General features: G+C 46.6%; 1 protein-coding gene across 1 annotated transcript; it reads right to left on the bottom strand.

Moving 5' to 3' along the window:
• Positions 1-1,582: 1,582 nt before the first annotated feature.
• SARS2 (seryl-tRNA synthetase 2, mitochondrial) lies at positions 1,583-18,866 on the bottom strand. The gene is made up of 16 exons (XM_087727405.1): positions 18,608-18,866; positions 17,376-17,471; positions 16,755-16,784; positions 15,304-15,444; positions 13,614-13,668; positions 13,395-13,458; positions 12,619-12,724; positions 10,762-10,809; positions 9,802-9,910; positions 8,962-9,007; positions 8,750-8,837; positions 7,312-7,424; positions 6,517-6,610; positions 5,401-5,493; positions 5,157-5,222; positions 1,583-2,341 (listed from the first exon to the last, which is right to left on the bottom strand). The coding sequence occupies exons 1-16, from the start codon at positions 18,860-18,862 to the stop codon at positions 2,192-2,194; spliced, it is 1,554 nt and encodes a 517-aa protein (XP_087583531.1). The 5' UTR covers positions 18,863-18,866; the 3' UTR covers positions 1,583-2,191.
• Positions 18,867-25,548: the final 6,682 nt, after the last annotated feature.

The following is a 25,548-nucleotide window of genomic DNA, read 5'->3' as shown; positions in this document are numbered from 1 at the left end:
CATGCAAGCCTAGAAGTGTGAGGGAGGGGAGGAGAGGAGGATTTGAACCCTGGGGAGGGGGAACGGGAGGGGGGGGCAGCCTTTTCAGAATTAAAGGCATCCCAAGCTGGCAAGGGGCGTCTTAAGCGCACAGTGTTGAAATAGGTTAGTTGTGCTAAAGCAGCGGTGTCCAACTTGGCAACTTTTTAAGATTTAAGATTTACGATTTAATTTATTTGTATGCTGCCCTTCTCCGGGAGGGACTCAGGGCGGCGAACAACTCCAAAAGGGAAAGGGGATACAAACACAATACATGTAATTAAAATACACAAGAGTCATACAGCCATACAAGTCGAGAGGGGAGGGGAACTCATCAATCCCAGGCCTGCCGGGGTTGCGGACTTCAATTCCCAGAATCCCCCAGCCAGCACAGGGGGAAATAGCCATGGCTGGTTGGGGAATTCTGGGAGTCAAAAGTCCGTAACTCTTCAAAGCTGCCAAGGTTGGACATCCCTGATTTAGAGCCAGAAACTAAATCATCCAGTTTTCCCTTTCTAACTCACGCATGTTCAACCTTGGCAGTTAAGATGGATGGATTTCAATTCCCAGCATTCCCCAGCCAGCCATTCTGGGAGGGATTCTGGGAGTTGAAGTCCACTAGTTTTAAAGTTGCCAAGCTTGGACACTCCCTTCATGAAACTCGAGGCGTTGCCACCCACAATCAGCGCCCAGAATGACGAACTAACCTGACAGTCATTCAGCAGTTCTTTGGAAACCCGGGATTGGCTTAACTAACACAACTTGGCATTGGGTGAGACGATTGGGAGACACATTTCTGTCTTCTGAGAAATTGATGATGATGTCACGTACAAATGAACTTGGTTTCACTTTATTTTTTTATTTTTTTAAGATGCTCCAGTCCTACTTTCCCATAGAGAATAATATGGCCAAGTGAAGAGCAGCCAGGGGCTTAGAGCAGTGTTTCTCAACCTTGGCAACTTGAAGATGTCCGGACTTCAACTCCCAGAATTCCCCAGCCAGCATTCGCTGGCTGGGGAATTCTGGGAGTTGAAGTCCAGACATCTTCAAGTTGCCAAGGTTGAGAAACACTGCCTTAGGTGAATTAAGGTGCCCAACCCCTCTACCTTCAAGCATCCATAAAGTCCCACCTTTGCTACCCCAAATTTTATTTGTGAAGCTAGAAACTCCCGTTGGCTCCAGACAAGCTTATTAGAAGAGTGGTTTCCATGGCAGCCTGCCCCCTCTCCCTTGGCTTGCCACGACCAGCCGCACCTGTTGATCCTCCTTTTGTCCCAGGCCCGCCCGTTCTGAAGCCGCGTAGGGAGGAGCACAGCACGCAACCAATTCGTTGCGCCAGAGGACGACAGCTGTCGGGCGGAACGCGTGCCAAAGATTGCCCAATCGCTGGAGTTGCAGGAGAACAGGGTGGCACACACACACACACACCCCAGCAGCTGGCGGCTTGGGTCTTTTATCCCTGCCCTCGAGGGGTGGGAGAACCCGGGGGAGGGGGTTCATTCACAACCCAGGGACAGCTGGTTTGGGGAAAGGATGCAGATGGAAGAGGACTTTTCAGTCAAAGCCAGTGAAAAGATCATCCCCATTCTTTTATTTATCCACAGATGTTATTTCCAGCCATCTCCTTCCTGGTCAAGTGAGCCCGTTGGGATTTGAGACGCAAGCTGTTTCCCAAAACCCCGAATTTCAAGGGATGGAAGGAGTGAAGGACCGAATTAGAGGGGTGGGTGCCGGATTCCAGAGGAAGAAACCTGAGTCTGAAATAACCCTTTTGCTCCCCACGCAGGGACCCTCCCAGTCTCAAAATAGAGGACCGAGCGAGACCTGGCCGAAGGATACCGAGACCCCCTTCTTGGGTAGAAAAGACAGTTCCTCGAAGAGACGCCTCTGTTGGAAAGAGCCCCCCCTGCTGGTTGGGTTGGTGAATCATCTCCGGAAGGCGCCAGGGGGGGTCTCCTCTACGGCCTGATGTCACTCAGAAGGGCACTACCATGAAATACAACGGCGCCAAGCAAATGCCTTTCCTCCTTTGTGACTTCTGCAGGAGAAGCCGATGCAATGCGCCGTTATCGTAGCCCTCTCCAGCCGCCAATTGGAGGTAGAAGCGGCACGTTGGCTGTTCAGGAGGGGCTGCTCCGTTTCGCGGCGGCATTCCGGCCCCTAACGGAGGCTCTTAAGATTTCCAGGGCTTCCCAGGGATTGGATTCTTCCCTCTCTTGGCCCGATTGGGACCGATGTATTTTAGCAGGGGGTGGCTGGGTTTGTGGATGATCTCCGCGCCCATCAGAGGCTGCAGGACCGCCGGGATCCGAACGCTGCCGTCCTGGGCGAAGGAGAAGGTGGGGACAAAAGAAGAGCGGGGGTCAAATTATTCTCCAAAGCACGGAGGGCAGGACAAGAAACAACGGATGGAAACTAACCGAAGAGAGAAGCAACTTGGAACGAAGGAGAAACTTCCTAACAGGGAAACTCTTTTGTACCTTGAAAGTTGGCCAAAAGGCTTGATAAGATTTCTTGGGCAATGCAGTGTACCGGTTAGTTGTAACGGGAGATGGGTCGGTGTGATGTACACATTATTTTTGGGGCACTCACGGCTCTTCCAACAGCCAGCATCCCATCCTGGTTATAAAGAGGGTGTGTGTGTGTGTGTCTGTGTTTTGAGGCTAAATCAGGTTTTTAGGCAGCAGATCCATTTCTACATAAAACAATCGGGGAATTGTTCCTTTGAGTCTTTAATTTATGCTCCGGTCTAAATGGAAAGCGTTTTGCTAAGTACTTTAAGCTAGCATATCATAATCGTTGGAAAGGATGACCTAGTTTTATAGTTCCCTATTGGTGGTATTTAAATCCTAAGGGAAATTACTTTTGAATTTTCATGGTTTTTTCCCCCCCCCACTGGATGTATCCCGTGTGCCCTCCCCAAAACTGATGTGTTGCCCTGATATTGCTTTTTAATTAAAAAAAAAAGTAATTCATAAATAAATGGTTTTATGGCAGAGGTTGATTGCCCAGATCTGTCTTCTCTATCCTTGTTTTAGATCACTGTTGTTAGCCTTGGTGACTTTAAGATGGCTGGGCTTCAGCTCCCAGAATTCCCCAGCTGGCATGCCTGGACTTCAGCTCCCAGAATTCCCCAGCTACTCTGCTGGGACCAGTTCCCAGAATTCCCTAACTAGAATGCCTGGACTTCAGCTGCCATAATTCCCCAGCTAGCAACCTATTCTCCGAAGCACCTGAAGGCAGGACAAGAAGCAATGAATGGAAACTAAGCAAGGAGAGAAGCAAGCTGGAACTAAGGAGGAATTTCCCGAAAGTGAGAACAATTAACCAGTGGAACAGCTTGCCACCAGACGTTGTGGGTGCTCCATCACTGGAGGTCTTTAAGAAGAGGCTGGACAGATGTTTGTCTGAAATGGGATAGAGCCTCCTACTTGAGCAGAGGGTGGAACTAGAAGATGTCGAAGGTCCTTTCCAGATCCATTCCAAATTCTATTCTGAGAGCAGAGGTGGCGCAGTGGTTAAATGCAGCACTGCAGGCCACTTCAGCTGACTGTTATCTGCAATTCAGGGGTTCTAATCTCACCGGCTCAGGGTTGACTCAGCCTTCCATCCTTCCGAGGTGGGGTAAAATGAGGACCCGGATTGTTGTTGGGGGCGATATGCTGACTCTGTAAACCGCTTAGAGAGGGCTGAAAGCCCTATGAAGCGGTATATAAGTCTAACTGCTATTGCTATTCTATTCTGTATTGTATTCTATTCTATTCTAAAAGCAAAAAAGAATCCTCACCTGTGCAGGCTTAGCACAGTCTTGACTTACGACGGCCAACGGGGCTCCAATTCCCATTGCTGAGCAAGACCGTTTTTAAGTGAGTCACACTCCAATTTACCCTTTTTTTATCACAATTGTTCAGCAAACTGCTGCAGATGTTAAGTGAATCACGTGGCCATTAAGCAAATCTGGCTCTTCCCCCCCCCACCCCAATGACTCTAGTTGTTGGGCGCCAGCTGCGAAGGTTACAAAGGGCAATTATGTGACATCCCACCCCCCCATCCCCACTAAAGGGTGTCATAAATGCAAAATCCGGGGGAACTGAGCACCCAAATTTTGACCGTGTGAAACAGGGAGATACCGCTACCCTGGTCGTTGAGAGCAAGGACTGGTCACAAGTCATTGTCCCCAGCGCCACTGCAGCGTCAAACTGTTGCTAAAGGACCATCTCTTCCCATTTTATTTGCACTATGGACGCAAATGTTTATTTCATTTCATTTACAGAGTGAAGTTGACTTTGGCAGAGTTTCAGCCTGACTCATTCCTGCAACTCAAAATTGGACAGGAGAAAACCAGAATTCATTAAGATGTACAATAGCAGCTTCCCCAAAGCTGGCGCCTTCCCGGCGCGTTAGGACTACAACTCCCAGCATTCCCCCAGCCAGCTGGGCTATTTGCTCTGCACCCTGGCAATGGGTCATCTACACTGGAGAAGGCTGGAACACCAGGAAGTGGGTGCTAACGTCCTCCCGGTTTTCTCAGGGAGGAAGCCCCCCCCCCCCCCCCGGTGTTATTTCCCCAAGCATCTCTCCTCCCTGGCTGGCTGGGAATCCTGGGAGTTGTAGTTCCAATGCACCCAGAAGACTTGAGAGACCGCCTTCTGCCGATTACCTCCCACAGACCCATTCGATCCCACAGATTAGGCTTCCTCCGTATATTCCATCTGCCAGCCAATGTCGGCTGGCGACTACTCGGAGGAGGGCCTTCTCTGTGGCTGCCCCGGCCCTTTGGAACGAGCTCCCCGTGGAGATTCGGACCCTCTCCACCCTTCAGGCCTTCCGGATGGCCGTGAAGACCTGGCTGTCCCAGCAAGCCTGGGGTTGAGTTTCCCCCCCCCCTACTCGAATTTGCTGTGTCTGTTGTGCTTTTAAATTGTTCGTATTGTCTGATTGTCTTTGTCTTACTTTTTGTAATTTCCCCTCCCTTGGCTTTTGTTCAGCCGCCCTGAGTCCCTTCGGGGAATAGGGCAGCCTACAAATTGAATAAACTCAAACTCAAACTCAACTCAAGGCTCCAGCTTGGGCAAGGCTGCCATATTCTGGAGCCTATGCAAAGCAACCCCCCCCACACACACACCCCATCAACAAACCTTGAGTTGGTTGGACTCCAGGATGGCAATGAGCATCCGAGGAATTGCACAAGCGGTTCCGTTAACCTGCGAAGGCGCCAAAGGGGTCGTGAATGTTTGGGGGGGGCCGTGCAGATGGAGCCCCCCAGCCCCAAGATTTGCCCAGAGGGAGAAAAGGCATCGGGTGCGTGCTTTCTCCCTCTGCAGACCCCCCCCCCCTTTTATTCTCGAGACATTTAACCGGGTCTCCCTGGACCGAGCTTACGGTATGTGCAAAGCTGAGCTGCTCTTTCTCGTCGTGATACATGATGTTCAACCGCCGCGACTGGAAATCAGTGCAATTAGAGACGCTCGAGATCTAGAGAGGGAGGGGAGAATGAAAGAGGACGAGGGCCAGGAACACGATGGGCGAACCAAAAAGAAGCAATTCCATCCCCCAAAACTGGTTTAAGCCCTGTGGAACGATCTACCCGTAGAGATCCGGACTCTCACCACTCTCCCGGCCTTCCAAGCGGGCTGTTCCGGCAGGCCTGGGGGTGTTGATTAATATCCAGCCCCACTTGACTGAATGGATGATGTATTAATTTTAAATATTGTTAATATTTAATTTTTAACTTTAACTTTAACTTAAATTTTTAAATGCTTTTATTTTGCTGTGAGCCGCCCAGAGTCCCAATGGGAGTGGGCGGCATACAAATTTTATTAAAGTTAAAGTTAGGCAGAATGAGGATTCCTTTCTTGGGAAAAGACACATGAGCCATCATAAACACTCTTATTAAGTTCCTTTCTTATCTATTTTGTTCTAATTTTTTCTTCACATTCTCAATGTTTCACATTGCTCTTTTATGAGGTTACAAAGAATAGCAATAGCAGTTAGCAATAGCAGTTAGACTTATCTACCGCTTCATAGGGCTTCCAGCCCTCTCTAAGCGGTTTACAGAGTCAGCATATCGCCCCCACAGTCTGGGTCCTCATTTCACCCACCTCGGAAGGATGGAAGGCTGAGTCAACCTTGAGCCGGTGAGATTTGAACTGCTGAACTGCAGATAACAGTCAGCTGAAGTGGCCTGCAGTACTGCACCCTAACCACTGCGCAACCCAGAGAACACACACACTGAGGGGTGTTAGGGGTCTCTTACTCACAGTACTTTTTTCCAGAGCGTTAAGTCATTTGTGTACCAAAATTACTCAAGGCATTCCAGAATTTTGTGCTTTCTCTCTCTCTCTCTCTCTCTCTCTCTCTCTCTCTCTCTCTCTCTCTCACTCACTCACACACACACACACACACACACACACACATCATCTTGATTTCCCACCACCACCAACCTTTAGCGCGAACCCCCAGCCAAAAAGGCCTTGAGACCACCACCCCCCACCTCACCTCTCCATATTGATTCCGTCCAGGCATCCAGGCCTCAATGTCAAATTTCCTGAAGGCAGACAGGCCCAGTTCGTGCGGGGGCATATCCAGAACTCTGCCACAAAGAGAGAGGGCTGGTCACAGAGTGAAGCCCAGCAGTCACAAACAGGAACAGCGAAATCCCGAACCCCGTTTGGGGGAGGCAAAGCGAGGGGCTGAGCGCCCCCCTCCATGTGCCATCTTTACGCATTCAGCTCCTTGGATGGGGAGGAAGGGTTTACGGTGAACTCCCCCACGGGATACAGGTAGTCCTCGGCTTACGACCACAGTTGGGCCCAAGGTTTATGCCGCTAAACGGGGGCCGCTCTCAAGTGAGTTTTGCAACCATTTTACGACCTCTCTCACCACACTTGTTAAGCGAAACACTGCATTGTTGTGTTAGTATCACAACTGTGAAGTGAAATCTGATTCCCCCATTCACTTGGCTTGCCCGAAGGACGCAAAGAGGGGGATCACGTAATCCTGCAACGGTCATAAATATGAATCGGTTGCCAAGCGGATGGGTTTTGATCACGTGGCTATGGAGATGCTGCAACGGTTGTGGGGGAAATGGTCATAGGTCACTAATTTCAATGCCGTTGTAACTTCGGACACTAAACGAATGGTCGTAATTGGAGGACTATCTGTGTAATAAAACTCTGTGGCTACTTTGCGGTGCAGCTATTTCTCCCATTATCGGCGTTTCTCAAACCCAGCCACCCAGAAGGGGCTGGGACAGATCCTGCAACTGGTACCACACCCACCGGGCCTCCTTACTTGTAGTGCAATCCCAGCTCCAGGAAAATCTCTTTCTGCAGGGTGAGAAATTCCTCCATCAGGGCACTGCTTTCGAGGCCCGTCTCGTTGGCGGTGACCCCAAACATTTCCACCTGGGCGAATGCCGGAAGGAGAAGAGGGGGACTTCACTCGAGTTTTACCAAACTTGCCAACTTTTAAGATGGGTGGACTCCAACTCCCAGAATTCCCCGGGCAGCCTGCTTTCAGATGCATGGACAGTTGAAGTCCCCACATCTTAAAAGTTGCAAAGTTTCTCTCCATTTTTGGAGAGAAATCATCATCATCATCATCATCTGAAACGGACCCAATTTGGGAGCAAAAACGGAACGGTGAAGTTGGCGGGGTCTTATTTGGCACTTGTTTCGTTCTTGGAAACACAAAACCCTCCACTGATTGATCACGAATGTTACGCTATTGTTATTATCACTAATGTTTCATCGTTGTGGAGGACTGCTTCCTCAACGTACGACCATAACTGAGCCCAACATTTCGAGATGGTTCAGCGAGTTTTGCTTCCGTTTCAGGACCCTTCCTGCCGCAGTTACTAAGGGAATCACTGCAGCTGCCTAGTTAGTGGCAACGGTAGTTAAGTGAAGCCGGATTCACCCATTGTCAGAAGGACGCAAGAGAGAACGGTTGCAAGTCAGAGACTATCTGTATTTTTTTTTTTTGCTCAATACGGAGTGCCCTCCCTTCCACCGTAATTTTGATTTTTCTCCAGGCACAGCCGAACACACGCCTGCACCCAGCAGCCAAAATACGCCAGGCTGCAGCCAGCCTTGTTTGTGGCGCCCGCACAGCCACAGGTGCGCTGCACCTTTCTTCCCCTCTCCCTCTGCAGACCTTGAAGGTGAGGGTGGCAAAGGTGAGCCAAGCGATTGTGGGTGCACCTCGCTTCACCCACATAACACCTATCCTCCGCGAGCTGCACTGGCTACCTGTCGATCTCCGGGTACGCTTCAAGGTGCTAATTGCCACCCATAAAGCCCTTCATGGTAGTGGATCTGGGTACTTGAGAGACCGCCTCCTGCCAATCACCTCCACTCGACCTATTAGATCCCATAGATTAGGCCTCCTCCGAGTTCCATCTGCCGGTCAATGTCAACTGGCAACCACGCAGAGGAGAGCCTTCTCGGTGGCAGCTCCGACCCTATGGAACGATCTCCCCGTGGAGATTCGTACCCTCACCACCCTCCAGACCTTCCGCACAGCCCTCAGTATCTGGCTATCCCGTCAGGCCTGGGACTAAGATTGTAACCCGCACGAATGGTATGAATGTTGTGTTTTTTAATGATGTATTGTCTTATATGTTAAAAGTTTGTCTTTCTCCCCCCTTCCCTTTTTAAGTTGTGAGCCGCCCTGAGTCCCCCCAGGGAAAAGGGCGGCATATAAATAAACTCAATACCAATACCAATACCTTGGTGAACTGATGCACCCGATAGAGACCCCACGGTTCTTTCCCCTTTTCAGTTTCTGCTCGGTAGCAGGTGCTGGAACACACAATCCTGGCCAAGAGAAAAAAAGAGGATTAATCAGGCCGGGCGGTGCAGATCGGGCCTTCCCAGCCCCCCCTGCCAAAAATCCTGGGAAATCCAGGTGTGAATGCACAGCATGTAGAAAACCACTCACCTGACGGGCATGTCCTTCAAAGCTACAGCGTGGTCTGCAAAATAACCTGGAGAAGCCAAAAACAGAACGAAAGAAAGAAAAAGAAAGGGGGCAGATAGGAGAGAATATTCGTAGCTCGGGGGGCAAACTGTATTTGGGGGGGTGGGGGGGGGGTCTCTTGAGGTTGAGGGTCTTCTTGCAAACGTTACGGAACCCAACTAGGGAACGGTTCCACCACAAAAGCGCGGTAGACAAAAGCGCGGTCGACGAAAGCGCGTATGTGACGTCATCACAGCGCGACGAAAAAGATTGAAAAATGTAAAAATAAAGCGAAAACCTTACCCTAACCCCCCCAAACCTAACCCTTAACCTAAACCTAACCCTAAACCTAACCCTTACCTTTATGTGAATCGGCTTGCTGTAATTTAATTTTTATTTCAATTTTTCGATCTTTTTCGTCGCGCTGTGATGACGTCACATACGCGCTTTCGTCGACCACGCTTTTGTGGAACGCGGTTTTGACGGGTCACGCTAGGGAACATCATCAGTGCCAGAAGGCGAGCAATTAAATAAACCAAGAGTAAAAAACAGCTCAATTAAGGAACCGCCAAGGACATTCCCAGCAACACGGACAGAGCAAGCCACTTGGATATGGACAACAAACCCTCCTGGCACTGATGATGTTACTTAGTTGGGTCATGGAATGTCTGCAGGGAAACCACCCAGCTCAGAGAGCACCAAGGACCCCACAATCCCCTTCCTCCTCCTCCATTCCGCACATCCCTCTTCCTTCAAGCACTGATGTGGCCCCCAAATTCATCCTCAACCACAGGCTGGAAGGCTTCCCGGTTTCAATCATACCTGCAATGCCGACTTCAGATGTTCCCGCCAAGTTCAGATCCTCAAACCGGGAAGGGTCTATGGTATACACCAGGGAGGAATGGACTTCAGGTAACATGCCACAGCCTTCCTGATACACAGAAAACACTGATGATGTTACCTAGCTGGGTCATGAGACGTCTACAATAAAACTTCTAAGCTCAGAGAGCACCAAGGACCCCAGAGTCCTCCTCCTCCCCCTCCAACAAACCCCACTCTCTTCTACCACTGATGATGTTCCCTAGTTGGGTCATGAAACATCTGCAAGAAAGCCACCAAGCTCAGAGAACACCAAGGACTCCGCAGTCCTCTTCTTCCTCCTCTTCTTCCTCCCCTTCATCATTCTCCTCCTCCCCTCTTCTTCCCCACAACCCCACTCTCTTGTAGCACTGATGATGTTATCTAGTTGGGTCATGAAACAGCTGCAAGAAAGTCACCAAGCTCAGAGAGCACCGAGGACCCCACAGTCCTCCTCTTCTTCCTCCTCCTCTCCTCTCCAGAAACCCCACACCCTTTTAGCCCTGATGATGTTACCTAGTTGGGTTATGAAATGTCTGCAAGGAAACCACCAAGCTCAGAGAACACCAAGGACTCTTCAGTCCTCTTCTTCCTCCCCTTCATAATTCTCCTCCTCCCCTCTTCTTCCCCACAACCCCTCTCTCTTCTAGCACTGATGATGTTCCCTAGTTCGGTCACGAAACATCTGCAAGGAAACCACCAAGCTCAGAGAGCACCAAGGACCCCACAGTCCTCCTCCCTCTCCCCTTCCACAACCCTCCCTCCCTTCTAGCACTGATGAGGTTACCTAGTTGGGTAACATAACATCTGCAAGAAAAGTAAGCTCACCGAGGACCCCATAGAAGCTAAGCAATGCATTTAGCCCCATAGACACCTTCATTAGTGAAAAATGGATGCAATGGAACAAAACGGAGGGACACTCACAAAGACAGCTCCTTTAACCAAATCTGGGACGCACATGGGAATGAAACCCTGGAGGTAAAAGAAAAAAAATATATTAAGGACTGCAGGAATGCTTCATGCTCAAATGCCTGTAAACCCCGCCCCCCATTTTTAGTTTGCCCTTAATGCAAAGATAGGAATGTTGTAGGAAATGACAGGACACACAAACCAGCCCTTCAGAGAAGGAAGAGTTTATTTGCCCAGGTTCATAGCAAAGGATAAAAATGGCCTGAACACTGAGTGAAATTCAGGAAGTTGCTTATATAGTTTATCACTTTCAGCTAAAGCCATCTGTTAGTTTTGGAAACACCCCTCAAGATTTGCCCTTGAGTTACGGAAAGTATGTCTACGGGATGTCATAATACATGGGTCAGCTGACGGACATGCATAGCTCGTATTTTGAGGAACTAACAATATGTGTCTACCAAACAGATTAACAGCCAAGCCAGCAGATGGGCTAAAACAGATGCTTCGCTTCAGCATATTTCATGTGCAGACTTCCTTCTAACCCGTGTCTAACCACACTATGTCCTAAAAGCAAACCTGGCAATTTCTATGTGAACAGTTAAAGCTTAATATCGTGAAACCCTAGTTTGGTTCAGGCTTGAGGCCTACTTGGTTCAGCCTGCCACCTTAGGAAGGAAAATCAGCACTATGGAGCGTTTGCTGATCCCTCTTAATTTTTTTGCAACGAACTTTGTGGTACAATCAGCACAAGAGCATGGCTGGCTGGGGAACTCTGGAACCTGAAATCCACCACGGTTCCACCACAAAAGCGCGTAGGACAAAATCGCGCTCGACAAAAGCGCGCTGTGACGTCATCACAGCGCGACGAAAAAGTTCGAAAAATGTAAAAATAAAGCGAAAACGTTACCCTAAGCCCCCCAAACCTAACCCTAAACCTAACTTTTAACCTAACCCTAAACCTAACCCTAAACCTAACCGTTAAAGTAACGAAAAACCTAACGCTAACCCTTAACCTAACCCTAACGCTAACGCTCTAAAGCTAACGCTAACCCTTAACCTAACCCTAACCCTAAACCTAACCCTTACCTTTATGTGAATCGGCTTGCTTTAATTTAATTTTTATTAATTTTTATTTGAATTTTTCGATCTTTTTCGTCGCGCTGTGATGACGTCAAAGGCGCGATTTTGTCGATCGCTCTTTTGTCGTCCGCGCTTTTGACGGATACGCATTAGGCTAGACACGATGTGTTAGATCTCAATGCAATGTGACTTCACATGTATACTGTTTTTCTCTAATTTTTCTTTAAAAATAGGATAAGCCAAATACATTAACATACAGTGGAAATACACCGAGGGGAGGAGTAGGAAAGAAGAAAGGTGGGTAGAGAGGGATGGGAGAGAGGGTGGGGGGGGAGGCGAAAGGGAAGGGGGGGAGCGGATCTGGAGAGAGGAGTGGTAGAGGGGGAGGGGAAGTAGGGTAAAGGGGGATGATGGAGGGAAGAAAGAAAGTTGGAGGGTGGTGGAAGAAAGAGGTGTATGGAGAATGGAAGAGGTATATTGGGCTTTTATTTTCTGGGGCATTGTCGACAAGAGGAATTGATGCAATTACTGTTTAATACTGTATGGGGTATACATGTGAGTATATGAAAATGAAAATGAAAATGAAATATACTAAAACAAGAAGAAGAAAAAAAAAGAGGCAACCGGATTTGGTTTTCCTTTGAAGATATTTCTTTTCTCATCTGAGAAGCGGCTTCAAGAAAGTCCAGTTGCCTCTGTGGGGGGGAAAAAAGCCACCTTTGGGACAACCATGACCTGGAGGACTGAGAATCTCCACAGACATCAAGTATGAGATGCTCGGGAATTCCATACCTTTCGGATCAGCTTGGAGAAAGCGAACTGGACCAGGGCTCGCTCAAGCAGAGCTCCCGCCCCGCGGAGGTAGTACGATCGAAAACCGGAAATATGTGATAAGCGTCTACGGAGAAGAGGAAGTAGAAAAAAAAAAGTGCTCAAGGGATTCCTAAAGGAGCAGCCAAATTAACATCCAGGCTCCCCTTCTCTTCTGGGTAATATTTAAACGAATTTAAATCAAGCCACCTGTTTGTCTGTTTAGGTTACAAGCATTTGAAATTTTCACTCCTTTGGTACCAAATTTAGTCACATTCTGTCCTAGCTAGTTGCGAACACGGACTGTACAGATTTTTTTGGTAAATGATCTCACCAAATTCCAACACAAATCAGGAGGACTCTGGCAGCACCTTTTATGAAAACCAATTTTATGAAGTTTGGTTTAAAATTCTTACGAGCTACAGCTGTCTTTTAATCAAATAGCAGTTAGAGCAATAGCAGTTAGACTTATATACCGCTTCATAGGCCTTTCAGCCCTCTCTAAGCGGTTTACAGAGTCAACATATCGCCCCCACAGTCTGGGTCCTCATTTTATCCACCTCGGAAGGATGGAAGGCTGAGTCAACCTTGAGCTAGTGAGATTTGAACAGCCGAACTGCAGAACTGCAGTCAGCTGAAGTAGCCTGCAGAGCTGCATTTAACCACTGCGCCACCTCGGCTCCTACTGGCTGGAATAAACTGGAGGGGGAATGAGTTTTAATCCTACCATTTGGAATGTTGCAATTTTTCATACTAACCTTTGCCTAATAATATCCAGGTTTTCTCCAACTTCTAGGTGTCCTTTTACCTCGAAATCAAATTCTGTTTCCAAAACAAAGCAAAAAAAGCAAAAGGCGTTATGCTTTAAAGCGCCACCGTGTTGCGTTGGCTGTACAAGTATTATGTTTGGCTGTACATGGGCACTAAAGCTTTTCAACGGGTTCTGAATTGTACCTCAATAGCTATTGTCTCCTCACCTGGTTTTTCGCCGATGATCTCCACTATCCTGGGTTCATTCTCCTCTCCAAATTGCTACCGGAAGAAAAGAGAAGAGGTGAAGACACAGCACTGGATATTATCTCTGACCAAACTCAAGGTGAAAAACACCGGGACTAAGCTAAGTGAATCTAAAGCAAGAGGGCTCTGTAACTATGTTAAGAGTAAAGGTTGAGGAAATTTGGGCTGCCTCACTCATAGGAGTTTATAGAAGGAGTGGAGGCGGAGTCAAAAGAGGAATCAGTCTAGAATCCTTACATAGCCACAAACAAACTTAAGTCCAATCACCCCTTGAATCCCAGGAAATCTTTTCTGGCTCCAAGCAAGAGCTAAGTTAGTTGAGAAGATTCCTGCGTACAGGTAGTCCTCAACTTATGATCGCAATTAAGCCACAAGTTTCTGTTGCTGAGTGAGACGATTCTTCGGTGAGTTTTGACCCATTTTGCGACCTTCCTTGCAGTTCTTAAGATTAACAACAAGGTTGTTAAGTGAATCTGGCTTCCCCACTGACTTTGCTTGTCCCAAGGTCGTAAAAGGGGATCACCTGACCCCGGGATATTGCAACCGTCATAAATATAAACCAGTTGCCAAACATCCAAGAACCAAGGTGGCACAGTAGTTAAATGCAGCACTGCAGGCTACTTCAGCTGACTGCAGTTCTGCAGTTCGGCTGTTCAAATCTCACCGGCTCAGGGTTGACTCAGCCTTCCATCCTTCCAAGGTGGGTAAAATGAGGACCCGGATTGTTGTTGGGGGCGATATGCTGACTCTGTAAACCCCTTGAGAGGGCTGAAAGCCCTATGAAGCGGTATATAAGTCTAACTGCTATTGCTATCTATCTATCTATCTATCTATCTATCTATCTATCTATCTATCTATCTATCTATCTATTCATTCTATCTATCTATCATCTATCTATCTATTCTATCTATATCTATCTATATCTATCTCTCCCTCCCTCCCTCTATATCTATCTCCCCCTCTCTCTATATCTATCTATCTATCTATCTATTATCTATCATCTATCTATCTATCTGGGTGAAATGAGGACCCAGATTGTTGGGGGTGATATGCTGACTCTGTAAACCGCTTAGAGAGGGCTGAAAGCCCTATGAAATGGTATATAAGTCTAACTGCTATTGCTATAGCAACCGTCATAAATATAAACCAGTTGCCAAGCATCCAGGAACCGAGGTGGCGCAGTGGTTAGGGTGCAGTACTGCAGGCCACTTCAGCTGACTGTTATCTGCAGTTCAGCAGTTCTAATCTCACCGGCTCAAGGTTGACTCAGCCTTCCATCCTTCCGAGGTGGGTGAAATGAGGACCCAGACTGTGGGGGCAATTTGCTGACTCAATTTGCTAAAAATCTGTAAACCGCTTAGAGAGGGCTGTAAGCCCTATGAAGTGATATATAAGTCTAACAAATAAATAAATAAATAAATAAATAAATTGCTATCCCATCATGTGACCACGGAGATGCTGCAATGGTGTGAAAGTGTGAAAAGTGGTCGTAAGTCCCTTTTTTTCAGTGCCACTGTTAACTGAAGTCACAAGACAAATGGTTTCAGTGATTACCTGGATTGGCTTCTTAGCAATAGATTGATTTAACTGGACATAACCTTCAGAGCCCTAGACGTACCAAAACGTACTTCCCTATTTCATGCTCCTTACCACATCAGGATGAATCCTGTTGGGCAGCTTTAGGGCAGGCGGGTAGTATTTTTCTTGCAACTCAACTTCCTCCTGACGCAAGGATTTAAGGCGAAAACGGATTTCCCTCCCCTCTTTCACCAAGGCGTTGTAAACAGGCAGCTGGCGGGAGAGAGGAAGATGGGGAAAGATGTCAAAGAATCCACAGAAGCGGAAAATATTTTTCATTTTTATCGTGGCATTTTTCTCCCCTTGTTTCGAATTTTTTTTTTATCTGTGACCGCCCAGAAGGATCGGGAAGTGGGTGGCATATACACTTAATCAATTATAGTAATCAAAATATGTACATCCAGAAGGATTGTGGTCCTCATGGAACCTTTGATGTGAGTCAGCAGGCACCTTTTCTGGCAGAAAAGGCATAACTTCCATTGGTTCGAGGGCAACTCCAGGATCTGGGCATCATGTGCTTGAGAAATGAACTGAAGAAAGATCCGTTTTGGAGTGGGGCACAATACAAGAATTTAATAGTATAAAGAGGAGTTTTACAAGTCTCAAGACAAATTGTGCTCTTTAGGTCCTGCTTCCTAAATAACGAAAGGTAATAATGTGACTCTCAACCGTGACCTGACAAAAGCGCGAACGTCATAAGCGCGTCGACAAAACCGCGTCGCTAAAACAGCGATGTCAAAAGCGCGTCGACAACAGCGCACCGACAGAAGCGCGATTTAAGTTAAGGTAAGGGTTAGGGTTAGGTTTAGGGTTAGGTTACAGCGCGCTTCTGTCGGCGCGCTGTTGTCGGCGCGCTTCAGGGCTCATCGTCGCTCCTTCGTCACACGGTTTTGTCGGCGCGGTTTTGTCACCACGGTTTAGTGAGGTGCGCTTTTGTCGTTCACGCATTTGTGGTGGAACCACTCTCAACAATGGTGGATGCTGGACAAATACAAAAAAAGAAAAAGGAACAGGATTTTTGGCTCCCCTATTCCTGGTGAATTCTGGAGATGCAAAGGATACGCTGATCAGAATAACAGAGTTGGAAGGAACCTTCTGGTCCATCCCACTGCTCAAGCAGGAAACCTTATACAATTCCAGACAAATGATTGTTCAATCTCGTCTTGCAAAACTCCAATGTTGTAGCACCCACAACCTCTGGAGGCAAGTCATTCCTCCGATTAATTGTTCTGTTAGAAAATTTCTCCTTAGTTCTAGGTTGCTTCTTTCCTTGATTAGTTTCCATCCGTTGCTTCTTGTCCTCCTTCATGTGCTTTGGAGAATAGGTTGACCCCCCCTCTTCTTTATGCAGCCCCTCAAATATTGGAACACTGCCATCATTTCACCCCTAGTACTTCCTAGGCCTCCTGTTTTTTGTCCACCTATTTTAGAGTCTCCTGCTGGTAAATCAAATGCTAATTCTATATTTAATGCTCTGGATTGAAATGATTAAGATAGCTATAAAAAGAAAACAAATTTCTTACCGACTGTAAAGTACTCTCATCATGGCTTTGCTACAAAGAAAAAAAAAACAGAAGACAGTTTATTCATAAAACAAACCAATGTATTGATTGTGAATAATTAACTATCAACCAAGGATATGAAGCTATTTTTGTCTATTCTACAACTATGAAAAGCAACGAATTAACATTCCAAAATTTGGGATAAACGATCTGAAGCATTGATTCAATCCTTACCAGCTTTTTTTTAATGAAAAGTCCCCAGCAATCATAATTCAGACAAAAACAAAACAAGGTATTGAAGAGAAGTGGCCAGACATAGAAGCTTATTAAAGAGCCGAGGTGGCGCAGTGGTTAGAGTGCAGTACTGCAGGCCACTTCAGCTGACTGCTAACTGCAGTTCGGCGGTTCAAATCTCACCGGCTCAAGGTTGACTCAGCCTTCCATCCTTCCGAGGTGGGTGAAATGGGGACCCAGACTGTGGGGGGGGGGGGGATATGCTGACTCTGTAAACCGCTTAGAGAGGGCTGAAAGCTCTATGAAGCGGTATATAAGTCGAACTGCTATTGCTATTAATTCGTTAACATATTTTCCTACAGTAAATTCAGGGGTTATTCCAGTGTGATCATGATCACGGGCTCTCACCGTAAAATTGTACACTTCTGTCCTCACTCTCTCTTTTTCTGCGGTGAATTTTGCAATCTCCTCTTGAACCTGATTCAGTCTCTCCCAAGCAGTAACCTGGATCCAGGAAAGAAAGAAGATTACAAAAGTCTAGCAAGGATTAAACCAGATCAATTAAAAGGAGACACCATGGTATGAATGCCCTCTTTCACCAAATCCCAGTTCTGTTAGATCAGAAGCAACGGGAGGTTAAGTCTGTAGCATGTAAACTAAATTTACATGTAAGAAGTCAATCAACAAACCCCTTTCTAAACCTCCAGATATTTTTTTTTAAAAGCACTTAAAAATGCTTCCTTATCAATTACTTTTAATTCAAGGCTTGAGGGACAAGGAGGAGGATGGAAGGATTTAGCAAATATGAATGGAATTAATGGAAAATAATGCTGACCCACTGAATCCTAGGTCGCCTGATGATGGCATATAATCTGTCCAGATGAAAACTCCATTCTGTAGAGAAGTCAATATTTTTGGGAAAAGTGGAAGGATATTAGAGATCCCAAGCTCTTTGATTGCTACAGTGTTCAAAATAACAGACCAATCCAAAGGTCATCTATACCAGTGTTTCTCAAGCTTGGCAACTTGAAGATGTCTGGACTTCAACTCCCAGAATTCCCCAGCCAGCGAATGCATTCGCTGGCTGGGGAATTCTGGGAGTTGAAGTCCAGACATCTTCAAGTTGCCAAGCTTGAGAAACACTGATCTATACCAATGTCTTTCAAGCTCAGCAACTTTAAAAGTGTGGAGCCCCTGCTATCTGGGGTATTCTGGGAGTTGAAATCCACACATTTTAATGCATGTCAACTGAGGAATTCTGGGAATTGAAAGCTGCACATTTTAACGTATGCTGGCTGGGGAATTCTGGGAGTTGAAGTCCACATATCACTGGGAGCAATATGCTGGCTCTGTAAACCGCTTAGAGAAGGCTGTAAAGCCTAAGGGCTATTGCTATAGTTGCATGATGGTTGGGGAATTCTGGGAACTGAAATCCAGACATTTTAATGCAGGCCGGCTGGGGGGATCATGGGAGTTGAAGTTCACATATCTTAAAGCTGCAGAGGTTGAACAAAAAAAACAGATCTCTACGGATAAAGGCGGGCGACGGAGGCAGGACACCGGGCACCGTTTTATGCAACCCGTCGGGGGTCAGACAGCCCCGGGCCGAAGCCGAGATTCCAGCGCCCGCCTCCGCTTACGATCTCGCGCAGGTCCGGCGCCTTGAGAGGCCCTTTGCGCGCCTCCACGTCCCGCTCGGCCTCGCTCAGCCGCTCGCTCAGCCCGGCCACGTCCAGCCGCGGCCACGACAGCCATCCTTCCCGCGCGTGCTCGTACAGGCGGCTCCTGGCGCCGCTGGAACCGGCCCTCCGAGGCGGCGGCCGGCGGAGCGGCGGCGGTTGCAGCGCCCGCCAAAGGGGAGCCACGCCGCGACCCAGCCGCAACGGCGCCGCCATGACAGTTCGGTCACATGACGCGGCGCGGCCACGGCGACGTCCCTGAAGCCAGCCAATCCGAAGCGCTCGGCTGCGCCGCGGCGGCGGTCTCCATGGCAACGGAAGGCGGCCTGAGAGGGATGCGAGTCCTTTTAAGGATGAGGGGGACGGAGAGTCTGCGCATGCTCCCTGAGCTTGGTGCTTGGTGTGCGGACGTTTCGCGACCCAGCTAGGTAACATCATCAGTTACTGGTGGGGCAGCAAGGCCCATTCTGCCTGGTACTGATGAAGTCACCTCGCTGGGTCATGAAATGCCTGCAAGCAAACCATCAAACTCAGCCCCAAGAGCTGTGCAATTATTAAGTGATGGAGGAACACTAGGAAAAACGTCATTGTGTATTCCTAACCCATTCCCTTCCCCACCCCTCTGGGGATCCTGTGTGTTATTCCACAGCGCTGACATTTCACACCCAAGCCTGTAAAAAGGGTATGAAAAATATCAGCAACTTTGTCATTTAAAAAAAACACAGCTATTTTATTAATGCCTTTCGTTTTCGCTCCTTTTTTGCTCATGTTATTCACCCTGCCGTGTGCAATTTTGGTTGTCTCATTCAGGCCTCATTTCTTTGCGCTATTTCCTTTTTCAAAGTTTATTCAAAATAACTGTTTTTGTGTGGAACACTGAACCACAACTGACTCATTCACCGTTTAGATGAATATGTCATCACGGTAATACAGAAGGCTGATTCATTGCATTGCTCTGCCATTTGTATGAAGTCACAGGTAATTTAACTATGGTTTATTAAATAAGCAATGGTAGAGTAGGTTCAAAGATGCTAAGCCATAAAACCAAAGTTTATAGGTTGTAATGTGTTCACCCAACCCATTAAGCAAAGAGCAAAACAGTCTACATATGGCTTAACCATATTACATGAACTCAGAGAAGCAATACCAAATTGACAGTACTGATTTAAGGACATTACATTAATGTCTTCTGACTAATAGTAGGTACTGACTACTACTTAGTACCTGTAGTCAGTAAATACTAGCAGTTAGAAGACATGATGAAAACTCCTTAATTGTACAACATGTCGATAGATTTTGCCATTCCACTGAGAAAGTGTGAGCATCCTAATCAAGCTAAGTCTAAAAACATTAGAGAATTCTTGGAAGTCTGGTCCACATCAAAACAGCCATCAACGGGCACAGAGAGATAAGCAACATCTACCTACCATTCAAAGGAGACAATTAAAAAGCCATAAAGGAAACAAAAAGACGAACTATTTCCTCACCAGTAATTAATACCCTAACAAGCAGAGATTAACACCAAGATTAATACTAAATCAAAATCAAGCAAAATATCTGTAGAGATCCTCAATCAATCAAACAGTAAACGAGATCAAGGAACTACAAACTTGGACAAACAAACAGAACACAACACCTTAATCAAGTAATTAATGATTACTTGTAATCATTAATGTTACCTTGTATTGCTGTAATGTTTTGATGGCTTTTTAATTGATTTTTAACCCTGCTCCTCCAAGAGAGATAGATGGCATATAAAATGAATAAATAAGTAAATAAATAATCCAGCAAGAACAATCCCACCATTAGCCAGACAAGCCACTTGAATGTAAATAAAGAGCAAAACCGACTCCTGTCTAGCACTGATGATGTTACCTAATTGGGTCACGAAACGTCTGCAAGAAAACCAGCAAATTCAAAGAGCACCAGGGATCCCACAGTCTTCCTCCTCCTGGCAAACCCCACTCCTTTCTAGCACTGATTATGTTCCCTAGTTGGGTCATGGAAGGTCTCCAAGAAAACAGCCTAGCTCAGAGAGCACCAAGGACCCCCACTACCCTCTTCCTCCTTTTCTCCTCTCCTCCTCCTCGCCCTTCTCCTCCCCTTCTCCTTCTCTTACACGCCTCAAACCCCTCTCTCTTCTAGCACTGATGATGTTACCTAGCTGGGCCGTGAAACATCCGTAAGAAAGCAAATCTCAGGAGCATCAATCCAGAGCACCCCAGTCTGCAGTAGAATAATTTGGTCAGCTGTCACGGGGGGGGGGGGGGGGACGGACAAGGCCCAGGTAAGAAACTGTTCACTGTAGGTCTATTCCCCCCCCCCCATTTTGTGGCAGGTGTGGAGAAGAAAGCTACCAACTAGTTTGATGCGTCACCAGAAACATCTTCAGACCAGATGTTTAACCCCTCTACTAACTTTGGGGGGTGGGGGATTTTACCCCTGCTTTTTTCCTTCGGATCTCATTTGGGGCGGGGGATGGCTTTAGTCTCTCATTGAGTCATGAAATAATGGCGAGATTTCCAACCTTTCGTGGAGTCGTGATGCTTCTCCCTGGCTTTGCCTCCTCCATCCTCCGGAGATATCAAAAGTGATTAGGTTGAGTCAAGGGTCTCTGGAGCCCCCAACCTCATAAATCACCATTAAAGGCAGCAATTCCTAAGCTTCAGTGTTCCACTAACAGAGACTCTGGTAAGTGCCAATTTGTGAATTCCAAGCACAGATGCTTTAGTTTAGTTCAACCTGCATCAACGGGCATAAACGCACATCACTAGCACTCTGGTCCATTATCTAAATTTGTTTACTTTACTACGAACTGCTTTGCTCTGATGATTTAAAAGGCCAAGAAATGTCAGCGCTTCGCGTTAAAAGATATTTTCGGTGCAAAATAGAATCAGCGAAAACGTTGGGAAGGAATATTGGAGGTTAAACCCACGTCCCTCCCGCACGGCAATCATCAAGTCAATCCACAGACTGCAAATCGTGTTTCCGGTACCCCAAATTGGGGTTTACTCATCCGGAACCCAATCAACCCTATTGTGGTTTAGTGGGACAGATGAACCAGGAGTAATGCTCAGATTGTTTTGCTCCTGCGTGACTCGTGCTCCTGCGAGAGGCGATTGGCATCTTTTGCAAATTCAGAATGTTCACGGGGTCTTTATCAGAAGGAACCTAAATGTACTTGCAAGTAAAGTAAAAGCCAGATTATATGCAAAGACAACATCCTCACCCCCCCAAAAAAATTTAAATAAATATTCTTCAAAGGGTAAAGAGGAATGACTCGCCAATTGTAATCCATCATTTAGAAACTTCCCAATTTGTTCTGCATGTCCATAGCTGAGTTTGTCTATTTATTAAATTTATATACCTCCCATCTCACTAGCTTAACTGATTACAATGCCATAAAAGCTAATAGACAAGCACTAAAATTAACAATAGCAATAGCAATAGCAGTTAGACTTATATACCGCTTCATAGGGCTTTCAGCCCTCTCTAAGCAGTTTACAGAGTCAGCATATTGCCCCCAACAACAATCCGGGTCCTCATTTCACCCACCTCGGAAGGATGGAAGGCTGAGTCAACCCTGAGCCGGTGAGATTTGAACAGCCGAACTGCAGAACTAGCAGTCAGCTGAAGTAGCCTGCAGTGCTGCATTTAACCACTGCGCCACCTCGGCAATTAAATGAAGGCTAAAAATCCATGAGGATGAAACACTGCAGGGATGGTTTTTTTTTATGTTTGTCTCTCAGGGACAGCACCACCCCTCCATATTTTCTCTCAGCCCCTGCTTTGATCAAATTTTGAAACCAACCATCTCCCTTGTAGAGGGACTCTCCGGGCAGTGTCCAAATAAAACATTAAAACCTTTTTTAAAAAAGGCATATAAAATTTGAAAGAGGCACGGATGATTAAAATGCTAACACTGAATTAAAATTAAAACTTTGTCGTTTTCCCTTGCATCAAGGCTCTCCAACAGAAGAGACCCTTGATAGCTCCAGGTTGAAATGAGGGGTCCATGGGGGCTCTCTGAGTTTTGGTGGTTTTCTTGCAGACGTTTCATTACCAAACTAGGTAACATCATCAGTGCTAGAAGGGAGTGGGGTTTTGGGGGCGGGGAGGGAGGAGGAAAGATAGGAGGACAAAAAGGAGAAAGAGAAGGAGAAAGAGGAGGTGGAGGATAGTGGGGTCCTTGCTGTTTTCTGAGCTTGGTGGTTTTCTTACAGTCATTTCATTACCAAACTAAGTAACATCATCAGTGCTAGAAGGGAATGAGGTTGTGGGGAAAGGAGGAGGAGGAGGAGGAGGAGGAGGAGGAGGAGGAGGAGGAGGAGGAGGAGGAGAGGAGGAGGAGGAGGAGGAGGAGGAGGAAAAAAGATAAGGAGGGGGAGGACTGTGGGGTCCTTTGGTGCTCTCTGAACTTGGTGGTTTTCTTGCAGGCATCTCATTACCCAACTAGATGTCATCATCAGTGCTAGAAAAAATGGGGTATGCAGAGAGGAGGAGGAGGAGGGTGATGACTGTGTGGTCCTTGGTGCTCTCTGAGCTTGCTTGTTTTCTTGCAGATGTTTCATTACCCAAACCAGGTTATCATCATCATCCTCAGCGCTAGAAAGATTGGGATATATTGAGAGGAAGAAGAGGAGTGGGGGGGGGAGGAGGAAGACAACAGCGGGGTCCTTGGTGTTCCCTGAGCTTGGTGGTTTTCTTGCAGACATTTCATGACCCAGCTAGGTATCTCACACCGATGACAATAAAAACATCTCCAAGCAAACCATCGAGACCACAGGGCATTTATTTCTTCATTTATTACATTTATATGCCTCCTGCCTTCGGGGCCATCACAAACCCCTCATCAGGACTTTCCACCGTGACCGGCCTCAGCATTACGTCTCCAGAATCTCAAAGTCCTAACCTTGTTACCAGAGACAGAAAGCAAAGCGAATCGAGTCTTTGGGCGGTGTAAGAAAACCAGTGAATTCACAAGGTGCTAACGTAGTAAGACTTTAATGAACTAAAGATCAAATCATCCTTTGGCAGGCGCCATGGAAACGTCCTTAACCGCGGAGGGTCTCAAACTTACCACCAAATGCGGAAGGTACACGCTGTGATCATTCTACATTAAATTTCAGTTTACGCCAAGTAAGTACGGAACTATTCGCTACCGCAGTTGCTAGTCAATAATGTTCCCTTCCCGGTTTTGGTAGCTTAATGAATGCTTAGGGAATATATATTGCCCTTGGATTAAACCTTCAGCAAACGAAAGTCAATTCTTTGATAAGGGCGATGTGGGATTTTTGAAAGAGATGAGCAAGGGGACACTTTGGGAACTAAGAGAGAATCTGGACAGTGTCTCTGGTGAGTTAGCGCGTGACCCGTCAAAACCGCGTTCCACTAAAGCGCGCCCGATCAAAGCGCGTACGTGACGTCATCAGCAGCGCGACAAATAAAATTAAAAATAAATTAAAATAAAATTAAAATAAAATTAAAGCAAGCCGATTCACGTTAAGGTAAGGGTTAGGGTTAGGGTTAGGGTTAGGTTAAGGGTTAGGGTTAGGTTTAGGGTTACGTTAAGCGTTAGGGTTAGGTTTAGGGTTAGGTTAAGGATTAGCGTTAGGTTTAGCGTTAGGTTAAGGGTTAGGTTTAGGGTTAGGTTTAGGGTTAGGTTAAGGGTTAGGCTTAGGGTTAGGGTTAGGGTTAGGGTTAGGTTTAGGGTTAGGTTAAGGGTTAGGTTTAGGGTTAGGTTTAGGGTTAGGTTAAGGGTTAGGCTTAGGGTTAGGTTTAGGGTTAGGTTTGGGGGGGTTAGGGTAAGGTTTTCGTGTTAATTTTAAATTTACCGCTCACAGCGTGCCGTTTTCGTCACGCTGTGATGACGTCACATACGTGCTTTCGTCGAGCGCGCTTTAGTCTACCGCGGATTTGTGGTGGAACCGAGTTAGAGAAGCATATGGGTGATGGAATCGGTTTCCTGAAAAAGCCAACGTCCATTGGCAGGTTTAACGTTAAGCAGAAGCATAATCTTTATTGTCATTGTACTTAAATACAACGAAATTGGTTTTAACCTCGCGACATCATCAAGGATAAAGAGAAAACAAGCAAACTCTGATTAAAGTGATAAAAAAAAGCCATAAAGATATAAAGTTATGAATGGTTGTTGATTTATTTGGATTAAAGAGTAGCTGCTTATCTTGTTGGCTTTTATATCTTGTATCTATATCGATATTTCCCTTATTCCGGTATCTTTAAACAGTCATTTGGATCTGTCAGAAAATATCCTGTTTTAATTATTGCCTTCTCTGGATTGAAAAATTCAGCATCTGGTTTTTAGAGACTTGGCTACCAATAGTCCCTAGAACAGTGTTTCTCAACCTTGTCAACTTGAAGATGTCTGGAGTTCAACTCCCAGAATTCCCCAGCCAGCGAATGCTGGCTGGGGAATTCTGGGAGTTGAAGTCCAGACATCTTCAAGTTGACAAGGTTGAGAAACGCTGCCCTAGAAGCTGTTTCTTTTCCTGAACATCTGGCACCCCTGCAATTTCCTTTTATATATATATATAACACATTTTTATTAGGTTTTGCCCTTCAGGCTGCAGAATGACAGAGTTGGAAGGGACCCTGGAGGTCCTCTAGTCTGACCCCTTGACTCATAACAGGAGAACCAGTTCTGTAAGTCTCAGGTTTCTGTGTTCACCTTTTAATGGTTCAAACAACAGACCCAGCCGGATTTGGAAGGAAAGAAAGAAAGAAAATAAGGAAGGATAAGAAGGAAGGAATAGAAGGAAGGGAGGGAGGGAGGGAGGAAGCAGAAGGAAGGAAGGAAGGAATCTTTGCAACCCTTCTTAAATAAACTAGGCTCCAGAGTCCCCTTCGGGGAAAAGGGCAACATATAAATGTAATAAATCCAA

Source organism: Thamnophis sirtalis, unplaced genomic scaffold, assembly GCF_051295495.1.
Source record: "Thamnophis sirtalis isolate CommonGarterSnake01/CBP01778 unplaced genomic scaffold, rThaSir2_p1.2 scaffold_13, whole genome shotgun sequence".
NCBI lineage: Eukaryota > Metazoa > Chordata > Lepidosauria > Squamata > Natricidae > Thamnophis > Thamnophis sirtalis.
Note: the sequence above shows the minus strand (reverse complement) of the source record. Positions and strands in the feature narration are given on the sequence as shown.